The sequence below is a fragment of the Octodon degus genome, unplaced genomic scaffold (genome assembly GCF_000260255.1).
Source record: "Octodon degus isolate 3935 unplaced genomic scaffold, OctDeg1.0 scaffold00089, whole genome shotgun sequence".
Taxonomy (NCBI): domain Eukaryota; kingdom Metazoa; phylum Chordata; class Mammalia; order Rodentia; family Octodontidae; genus Octodon; species Octodon degus.
The window spans coordinates 10518393-10528993 of NW_004524665.1; the positions used below are offsets into that span (position 1 = coordinate 10518393).

Genomic DNA, 10601 nt, shown 5'->3' on the forward strand with positions numbered 1-10601 from the left:
CTAACACTATAAATTTTCCTCTGCCTACTGCTTTAGGTGCATCCCACAGACTTTGTTTGGTTTCGTTTTGAGATAGCTTCTCCCTATGTAGTTCCGGCAGGTCTTGAGCTCACTTACGTGCCCCAGACTGGCCTAGAACTTGACCGATCCCATTTGATTTATTTGATACTGGTTATTTGTATGTATATTCCTTCCTAAGCAGTTAAGAGACTTTTAGAAATTTTTCTTGTAGTTGATTTTTAATTTAATTCAGAGAAGACACGCTGCATGATTTCAGTCCCCTGAAATCTGCTGGCAGTTGTCTAGAGCCCAGGCTGTGGCCTATTTTGATAAACATCGTCTGTGCGTAGGTAAAGACTACGTACTCTACAGCTTTGGGGTGAAGCGTTACGTATGTGAATTAGGTCAAATTGGTTAATCCTGTTGCTCAAAATATGTGAGGTTGACTCCAACATAAAGAAACAGACCAGTGGATAAGAACGAAGTCCAGACACAGACCCTTCCATGAGAAGCTTTGAAGTAAACGATGATGGATTACATTACAGCTTCATGGAGAAAAAAAAAAATTATACCACAATATTCACAAGGATTACTCAGTGACAATTCATAGATCTAAAGGTGCGCCTTAAAACAAGCTCCTCAAAGAATGAAACCATTAGGAGAATACCCTAATAAAAAACCCCAAATTATGAAAGAAAAGATTGATAAATCTAATTCATTACTTTGGCTGGGTTCACTGGTGCCTGCATCCCAGAACTCCGAAGACTGAGATAGGAGAAATCATTTGAGTTCTTAAATTCACGACCAGCATGAGCAACAGAGATTATGTACAAAAGAACAAAACAACCCCTTCCCAAACAACGACAAAAGCAAAAAAATCCCACTTGTTCAATAAAAGCAAAACACCTCACAGAAGTCCTCTGCAAAATCTCCAGTATCAACCGAGAATACAAATGCTCATGCCAGACAAGAACGCACTAAGCTAGAACGCATGAAGAATCTCTGAAAATCCGTCAGAAGACAGGTTGGCCGTCCAGCGGAGCGACGGAGTCCCGGGAACCGGCTCGGGCCTCCTTAAGCCGCGGGGGCGGCTCCGGGCCTCCGCGCTCCGCCCAGGGGCTGCAGTCTCCTTAGAAGGCAAAGCCAGGGCCTCGCCCCTGCGGGCGGGACCTCGCCGCTCACCCTGCACGCTTGCGGGACCGGAGCCGGCGAGCGCGGGAAGCCGCGGACCACTGCGGGGCGTGGCCCGGGGCCCGGGGCGGGGTCGGGAGCGTGGAGTCCACTCCGGACCTTCGTCCCGCCCACGCCGCGAGAGAGGTGAGCTGGCGCCCGCGCGGGGGGAGGGACCTCGGGTCCCGGGACCGGTCGCCGTCGCCGTCGCCGCCGCGCTCGAGCCCAGGAACTTGAGGACGCGATCCGGGCTCGGGAGATGCGGGCCTGGCGTCGCAGAGTCCCCGTCCCGGGCGCGCCCAGCGGGTGCCCGCGCACCCTAGCCCGTGCAGCCAGCCTGGTAGTGTGGGGGAGGGCCGGGGAGGGCGGGTCCCGGGCCGCGATCGCGAGCAGGAGCCCCGCGGAGTCGGCCCGATCCTGAGCGCTGTCTCCGCAGGTGTGGCGGCCCCCGTCTACGCGCTCGCGATGGAGGTCCTGCGCCGCTCCTCGGTCCTCGCCGCCGAGATCATGGATGCCTTTGAGCGCTCGCCCACCGACAAGGAGCTAGTGGCCCAGGCCAAGGCGCTGGGCCGGGAGTTCGTGCACGCGCGGCTCCTGCGCGCCGGCCTGGCCTGGAGCGCGCCGGAGCGCGCGGCAGTGCCGGGGGGCCGCCTGGCGGAGGTGTGTGCTGTGCTGCTGCGCCTGGGTGAGTGTCTCCGCCCGGCCTCAGTCTCCTCCGCGCGCCCCCACGTCCGCTCGCTGCCCTGACATCCTGGCCAGCACTAGCAGAAAGCTAAAGCTCGCCTGGTTTAGTGACCCTTGGACTCAGCAGGGCGCAGAGATCTTTGCTGGGACCACGTGTCCCGTGTTTGTTTTGGAAAATAAGACTTTTGAAAGTTTCTGGCTGAGATCCCTTGCTGCTCTTTCTCTGCATTTGGAGACCTCCCTGGTTCCCTGGGGAGCAATGGGGCACTTGTCTTTGGAGTCACAGGTCCGAGACTCTGCACCTTCCCTAAAGTCTGGGCCACAGAGGAGGGAAGACAGACCCTGAGCCACCCCATGCAGCCAACCAGCCGGCCTTGTCCGTGCCCCAGAAACAGGAGGCCCTGGTAGTGGATAGGAACCAGTGCCCTTGTGGGTGGGGGCTGGGGGGTAGGGGTGGTTGCCTTTTCTTGGGGCAACACTGCTTTGCCCTGTGCTGTGGACCCCGTGTCTGTGTGCTGTGCTAGTCTCCGGGAGCAGGGCTGTGTAGCCTGTGCAGCCTGCTTGGTAGTGTGTGTGTGTGTGTGTGTGTGTGTGTGTGTGTGTTTGCGGGGTGGGCAGGTTCTGGGCAGCAGTGGGGAACAGAGCAGAGCAAACCTGCTGGGAGGATTGGCCAGGCCCAGAGTGCCCAGTGTGTGAGTAGGACTCAGTGAGGACCATTGTCCCCCATCGGGCCAGGCTGCTGTGTGCCCAGGCTGGCATGTGTCCCTCTGTTCTCTCAGCAAGCAGCACTCAGGGTTTCCACACCCCCAGGTGAGCACATCCTGATAGTTCAGGGGGGATCCCAAGAATGCAGCTAGGTTTTGTGCTGCTCGGGGCTCCCTACCCTGCATGGGCCCACAGGCCCTCAGCAGCACGGAGAGCAGCTTTGCATCCCTGCAGCTGTGTCCTGGGGCCAGTCCCAGGAGGCCTCCAGGGTCTATGCTGGGGAGCAGCCAGGCCAGCCCTGGGAATTTCCGTGCCACCCCCACCCTTGGTGGGCCTCGGGTTCTGCTCCAGTTCCGGATCTTAATTACTTAGATGGAGCACAGCTGGCCTTATCGCTGTCGGTAGCATTTCCCTGTTTGCTTTGGCTTGTGAAGTGGCTGGCCCGGGGACACCCAAGCCAGGGGCTGTGTGGAATTCCCAGCACTGTCTTCCGAGGGCTTGCACCCTGTGCCAAGAGTGTCCCAGCCCCTCGGGGCAGGCATGGGAATTGTTTCCTCCCCAGTGGGCCAAGAGCTCTGGTGCATGAGCCCAGGCTAGGGTATGTGCAGTGCAGCAGCCAAGGCTAGGCTCTGCTTTCTGAGTCGGTTCTCCTAACGTACCAGGCCAAGAGCCCCTTCAAGGTTCTGGGGGAGTGTTGTGTCTACCTGTGTGGGCTCTGATGCCTACCCCTTCCTAGGTTGGGCCTTGGCCTCTTTCCTGTCCCTCCAGCCGCTGCCCCAGCAGCTCAGCTGCCTGCCTGCTTGCCTGCCCGCCCGCTGCCCATTGTGACTCACCAGCAGGCACAGCCCACGCTCCTCTGATGGATTCCTGCCTCACCGGCCCAGCCAGCTCAGTCTGGGGGTTGGGGCCCAGTACCTCCTGGGTCTCTGCCGCTAGGGCCTGAGGTTGGGGGCAGCTGGCAAGGTCAGGTGGGGTGAGAATCAGATTAGTGGAGGTGGGACTGGCTGAAGGCAGGTGGTGATCGGGCTGGAGGTCATGGAGTCCCCAGCCAGCCTGGCCAGGGGCTGTATGTGCGTTGCTTCTCACCCACATGTGTGTCTGCCAGGGGACGAGCTGGAGCAGATCCGGCCCAGCGTGTACCGCAACGTGGCCCGCCAGCTGCACATCTCCCTGCAGTCAGAGCCCGTGGTGACTGACGCATTCCTGGCTGTGGCAGGCCACATCTTCTCAACAGGTAGGCTACCGGGCATGCGTACCCCAGGGGAGTTCAGGATGGGGCCCAGCAGGTGAGGGGACCAGGCAGAGCTGAGGGTGCCAGGGAAGCCCTAGTCCCTGTCATGTGAAGGCAACCTCCAGGGGGCCTAGTGGTCCTGGCCTCCCAAAGAACAGAGTGAGAAGCAGCCGCACCCTACTCAGAAGGCCCTGCCCCCAACACTTGAGGGGTGACTTATGTTGAACATAGTTGTTCTTCTGGGGAGGCTCCTCTGACTCTAGGGACAGGGTGGGCTGGCTGTGCCTTCTTACTTGGTGGCTGGTGTAGTGGGAGCACTGTCAATCACCATGGCTGGGGCATAGTGACGGGAGGCATGGGGCCCGTGTAAGGGCAGGCTCCCAAGGCTGGGTCCTGGAAGGGGTTGTCCTGTGCCCTCGGTTTACCTTGTTTCTGCAGCACACACTGGACCCCTCCCAAGGAGCAGCAGGTGCCACAGTCTGTGCTGTACACCGGGGTGGGTGGGCCAGTGGAGTGGGGGCAATGCTTCCTGCCCAGTGCTCCTTGGGGTACTCAGCCTTTGTGGTTTATAGGCCATCATGCTGTGGCCCCCCACATTGGGTTCATGTGGGCTCTGTGGGTCCTGTATGCAGCCTGAGGTGGGCGTAGCCTAGAGGAGAGAGGCATCAGGGGACAGATGGGATCAGCTGGTGTAGCCCCTATGCCCTACAGGAAACACCGGGCAAAGAGAGGGCAGTGGGTAGCTCTTGGTGAAGGTGGTTATGGGTAAAGCTCAGGAAGGAAGCAGAGTGGCAGGTGCCTGGGCCTGCAACCACCTCACCCCACCCTGGAGTGTCACTGGTGTGTGGGTTCTGTCTAGGGGTCTGTCTCTGGGTCCCTGAGCTGGCTGAAGAGTTTTGGGCTGGTTTGAAATGGCAGGAATAGTTGGTCTGACGGTTGTGGGTTATTGTTAAACTGAAATGGCAGGAATGCACATTCAGCTCTGGGTGCCATGGGGGCCTGAGCCCTGTGAGGTGGAGGGGTGAGCAGGGGACAGGGCCGGTGGCCGGGGAGAACAGTACCTCTGCCTGAAGGGTCTTGCAAAGGACACCCAGAGGTATCCTCCTAGGGGAGGAGAGGGGTGGGAAGAGGAGGGCGATGGTGCTAAGGGTCATGACAAGGGTGGCCTACTTTCTGGGGGAGCTCTGCTAAGCCTGTGGAAGTCAGCAACTATGACCCGTACTCCATCACTATGTTCACCCCTTTTTGCTCCCAGCTGGCAGGGAACCCTTCTGGGTCAGGCCCAAAGCTGTCTGGTTTCTGAACCCCCTGACTCCCAACACCACCTGAGCAGGGAGCAGAGCAGAGGCCTGCTTGAGTACATGAGACTACATGGCTGCCCCCATGGCGACACAGATAGAAATAAGACAGTAAGCCAGAAAGCACCTGAAAGATAGCTGTTGTCACTGGTCATTAGGGAAGCACTGATCAAGGCTGCTTCGGATGCAGGAGCACAGCCAGCCTGGCAGTCAGCACAGGTTCCTTGTATGCCACCCCCTGCTGTGGTGCAGCTGCTTTGGGAGCCAGGCCGGTTCGAGTCACCAGATTATCCGTCACCAGATTATCCGGCAGGTCTGCTCCTCAGCATATGCCCAAGAGAAATAAAAACATGCGACACAGAAACTTGCACAGGAATGTTCGTAGTGTGTTACTCATCACAGCTAAAAAGTAGCAGTGAGCTGGGTGTGGTGGCCCCTGCCTGTCATCCAGAGCTCTGGAAGTTCTGGGGGGGTGGGTGGCAGGTTCCAGCCTAGGCCAGGCAACTTAGTGACTTAGACCCAGTTTCACAAATAAACAAAAGGATGTAGCTCAGATCAAACCCTAGTTTCTGTCCCAGATACAACACACAGACACACAGGAAAGAACCCACATGTCCTCCCATAGACCAAAGAATGCAGAATAGGGGCCGGGGGGATGGCTCAGCAGAATAAGCACTTGCCTGGCAAGCGCAAGGACCCGAGTTCAATCCCTGGTTCCACAAAAATAAATAAATAAATAAATAAATAAATAAATAAATAAATAAATAAATAGCACAGAATATTGTTCATCTGTAAAAAGGCATAAAGTGCTGACCTATGCTAGCTTGAGACCTGGACAGCAAAGTGCTGAGTGATATATGCCTGACACAGAGCTGAGTGGACTGTGGCTCCACTCCTGGGAAGTGTCTGGAGTAGGGAGATCAGTAGAGATAAAAGTGGGCCCGAGGGGATCAGGGATGAAGAGGATATGGAGTAACTGCTCATGGCTGTGGGGTTAGTGAAGATATCCGGGATTGGGTCATTGTGACAGTCTTTTTTGGTGTATGGTTCAGGCTGGGCTTAAATCCACGAGGTAGCCTAAGCTGACCTTGAATTTACAGTGATCTTCCTGCCTCATTCCACTTTTTTTTTTTTTGTGGAACCGGGGATTGAACTCTGGCCCTTGCACTTGCCAGGGAAGCGCTTATTCCACTGAGCCATTTCCCCAGCCCCTCATTCCACTTTTGAAAGATAAATTTTATGGTAATGAAATTATGTCTCAATGAAAAAGAAAATACAAGAGCCCAAGGAAAACAGAATCCCTTCTGGAGCGCCCCTGGGCCCTGTGGTCTCTAGACACTGTAGCACAAGGCTGCGCTGTTTGTCCACAGGACAGCAAGCTCTTCTGCCAGCTGCACAGATGGCAGCTGCTATGGCACTCAGTCCTGGCATCAGGCCCTGAGGACTTGTCACTGTTCACACAGCACCCAGTGCCCTGGGCACAGGCAAGAGCAAGGCCATCTGTGAGCCTGCTCACTTGGGCAGAGCCCTGTTTGGAAGCATGGCAGAGAGAGGACCAGGATGGCATCTGAGTTCTCTTGGGATAGGGAAGTGCCGACGGGATCTCATAATTGGATTTGAGAAAAATGGGACATAGCATCAATAGAGTTCAGGCTCAGAAGTGATGGTCTGATTCAGGGTTCTCCCACTTACGGAGGTGAAACTCGTGTCACACCACTGGCCATTGGGAAGGGCACAGCTCAGTGCCATTTGGCACACTCGGCACTGTGCATCCCCACCTGTCAGTTGTAGGAGTTCTTCTTGCCCAGAATGTGGTGCCCACTTGTGGTCCTGACCCCCATCCCCAGCTGCCGCCCCTCCGAGTCTGTCTGACTGTCCAGTCCTTCCCTGTCACGAGCATTGAGTCAGGGCAGTTGCAGCCTCCGTTTCCTATGTCTGGAAGCTCAGCGTGTGGCAGCCATCAGACCTCAGTCCTGTATAGCAGGGGATGCCTCTGGTCTGCCCATAGCCCATGAGTGCAGTGGTGATTCTGCTGTGCTGCAGTGACACTGTCAGAGGTCACCCTGGTGCAGAGAAAGTTGATCAAAGGTGCTGCATAGACTTGGCACAAACTGCTTCCACTTCTGCCAAACAGCGTCCTGTCTGCCACACACTGTTGGCATCTTTTCTTCACATGGCTTTACATGGCTTTAGTGGAATTAGACATCTCATTTTAATTTACCTTTCTTATTATTATTAGTGTGGTTAACTTTTTTCACGTCTAATGTCCTTTTTGCGCCTTATCATTGTGAATCGCCCATTTCTGCTCTATGTTCACATTTGGATGAGCCACATGAGCACGGGGAAGCATCATATCACATGACTGAGCACATCCTTCCTTCTAGGGAGCCTTGTCCTGGTCCTGGCTTTCAGGAGGTCTGCAGCTGGTACCCGAGTCTGTCTTTATCAGACGCCCAGCAGTGCCATTCAGATGAACAGGCTAGGGTGGACACTGCCAGGGTGTGGCCATTCTCTCAGGCTCGGTGGCCTCCTCCATCAGACAGTGGGCTGATGGGTCTGCGCCATGTGCGGGGGGCCAGGATGTCCATCTGCATGAGGACTGCCCTGGGCCTAAGTCAGACCATGAAGGTGGTGGCTGGGCCCCTTTAGGGTCCACAGGCCTGCACCAGGTCCTTCACCTGCTGTCCTCTCTCTGCAGGCATCACATGGGGCAAGGTGGTGTCCCTCTACGCAGTAGCCGCGGGGCTGGCTGTGGACTGTGTGCGACAGGCCCAGCCTGCCATGGTTCATGCCCTTGTCGACTGCCTGGGAGAGTTTGTGCGAAAGACCCTGGCCACCTGGCTGCGGCGGCGTGGTGGATGGGTGAGCATTGCATTGCATGGGGAGAGGGTGGCAGGCCCAGGCCTTGGGACCTGTGGGCAGCCCCGGGCTGGCTCCCCAGATCTGGCTCTTATCCTGCCCTGAGGTCAAGATCACGGCCTTGGGAGGCAGCCAGCAGGAGTGATCATCAGGTGGCACAGGAGAGGCAGCGCTCAGACCCTCAGGCTCAGCAGGGAGGGGAAGGGAAGGGACAGTGGGCTTGGTGTCCCCTCCCTACCTTGGGCAGCCTTCAGTCAAGACCTCAGCCCCTGCTGACCCTCAGCTACCCCAGCAACCTTTGTACCAGGTCCCATGTGGGTAGAGAGCTCTGATGCCCGTGTCTGGAGCCACCTACATGTCCAGGCCCTTGGCTTAAGAGACTGCCCTTCCTACCAGGCTGGGCTGGGGGGGTAGGGGTCAGTGTGTGCCCTAAGTGGCACTGGGACTGCTCCTTGGCAGAGTCGGTGCCCTCCTAGAGGTCTGAAGCCAGGCTAGTCCCTTCCTGGGAGTGCAGGCTCTGAGGGCCCTAGCAGGAATGCTGGGCCTCCTGCACCTTCAGTGGGTTTTGTGCTGAGGGGTGGCCCTGTGATGTGCTGGGCTCCAGTCCTTCCCTAGGTAACCTTGCAGGCCACTGTGGCAGGACGCTGGGGCTGGGGCCTGACCTTTCTCCCCAACTGTCCTCTCCTCCCTGCAGACTGACATCCTGAAGTGCGTGGTTGGCACTGACCCTGGCCTCCACTCCCACTGGCTTGTGGCCGCACTGTGCAGCTTCGGGCGCTTCCTGAAGGCTGCCTTCTTTGTACTCTTGCCAGAGAGATGAGTGCCTGCCTGGCACCCTGTGCCCGACCTGGGAGCCCTGCAGCACCTGGACAACCTGTCCCCCTCCAGAGCCCCATGCCCCAGCCTTCCTCAGAGCCTCTGCCCAAGATCCAGGGATAGCCTTTGGCCCTGCCTCAGCAAGGGCCTCGGTGGGATGCGAAATGGCCTCAGTCCTCGGGGCAGCAGGCTCTGCACTAGCAATCTGGGCCTCTGTGCTAGTTGCTGAGCCCAATGTACAGCATTCATCGGCTATCACCATGATGGGGTCCCAGTGTGGGGGGCAGGGTGTGGGCTCCAGTTGTGGATAGGATGGTATGCAGGAGCTAAGCCAGAGAGGCTTTGTCCCCTGCAGGGTGAGGATGACCCATCCATCTCTCGTGCTGCCCTTAGGACCAAGAACTCGGACACTGGGACCCGGGCCCCTCCTGGTGTCAGAGGCCTGAATGTCCCCACCTTCTTGATGCCCAGTTTCCCATGCAGGGCACTCGTTAGGCCCACAGCCCCTGCTAGCCCGTCTAGACCAAGTGATGTGGTGCTGAGGGGGGCATGTGACCAGAGCTGCCCTCTCCAGCTCCCTGTGACCCCTGCCAGGCTGCGTGCTACAGGGGCCCATGCTGTCCTGGGTCAAAGGCAAATCAGGCCTGTGGAGGGAGGCTGGGAATAAACTTCAGACTCATTTTCATGTTAGACAGTCAGTCTTGTGTCTAAGGGTCTCCTTGAACTGCTAGAAAAATACTGGGGAGGGGGCTCCTAGGAGCTGTCTGGTGTCTGAAGGTACTAACACTTGTCCCCAACCATGGAGGAGTGAACATGGACACTGGAGTGTAAGGCGCAGCAGACACTGAGGTGTTGCCCCTGGAGCTCCTGCGCAGGCTCTTAGGAGAGCCAGGCTCGGGTGACTGGAGTCAGACTAAGGAGGTCATGGGGTTGCTGTTGGTCCAGACTGCACTGGACAGAGTAGAAAAGAAAGGATGAGCTTAAGGACTTCATTCCCCGCCTAGATACCCCATAAGTAACGGAGAGTTATGTCTTCAGGTGTGGGCTAAGCCCTTCACTGCACACCCAGGACCCTGCACTTCTAGGCACCATCCTAAAGTGACGGTCCTTTGAGGGAAGACTTCGGGGAAGTGTGGGGGCCTCCACCTGGGCAGCAGCAAGTCTTTCTTAGTGCCACTCTCCCAGGCTCCTGTTCCTGAGTGCAGGGTGGTAGGGTCTGTCCCTCAGGATCCACCATCTGGTGCCAGCGTTCCGCCACCGTCACCCCAGCTTTGAAATCCTGCCCTGGGTTGCCCTGCACCTACCAGTGTTACTCAGGACTCTTGAAGTTGGAGGCGGAGTCCACCAAGATGAATGCATCCAGCACGGATAAGCCTGTAATCCCAGCACTTCGGGAGAGTGAGGCAGGTTAATCTCATATTTGAGGCCAGCCCCGCTTCACAAAACCCTATTTCAAAACTTTTAAAACAGCTGGAGATACAGCTCTGTGTTAAGTCCTAGATTCAGTGCCTTGCTCAAGTGCTTCAGAAACAGCTGGGTGAGACCACCCTCTCACTGAGTCCAGGGCATCTTGTGTCAGCCCCTGGAGGCCACACACATGCACACACTGTGCATGCACGACTGCCCTGCTCTGGTGCCCACCTGCCTTGCTCTGCCTTATCTGACTATAGCCCCTGTGCTGTCTCCTCCAGGTGACCTCACATAGGTCAGGGGCTCCCTCTGTACAGATACAGACATCTGCCCCAGCCCCCACACCAGCCCGGGTACCAGGAGGTGGATACACAGCCCTGCATCAGCTTACTCTTCTGTTCCACAAAGGTGGAGCCAGACAACTGCTG

At 57.0% G+C, this 10601-nt stretch overlaps 1 protein-coding gene across 2 annotated transcripts; it reads left to right on the plus strand.

Moving 5' to 3' along the window:
* The first annotated feature begins 1098 nt into the window (after positions 1–1098).
* Positions 1099–9461, plus strand: Bok (BOK, BCL2 family apoptosis regulator). 2 transcript variants are annotated; one of them, XM_023722050.1, is made up of 5 exons: positions 1099–1317; positions 1607–1855; positions 3665–3793; positions 7787–7950; positions 8642–9461. In XM_023722050.1, the coding sequence occupies exons 2-5, from the start codon at positions 1636–1638 to the stop codon at positions 8765–8767; spliced, it is 639 nt and encodes a 212-aa protein (XP_023577818.1). In that variant the 5' UTR covers positions 1099–1317; positions 1607–1635; the 3' UTR covers positions 8768–9461. The 2 variants fall into 2 exon arrangements, with proteins under 2 accessions (XP_023577818.1, XP_004637430.1); XM_004637373.2 differs by lacking the exon at positions 1099–1317 and adding an exon at positions 1324–1510.
* Positions 9462–10601: the final 1140 nt, after the last annotated feature.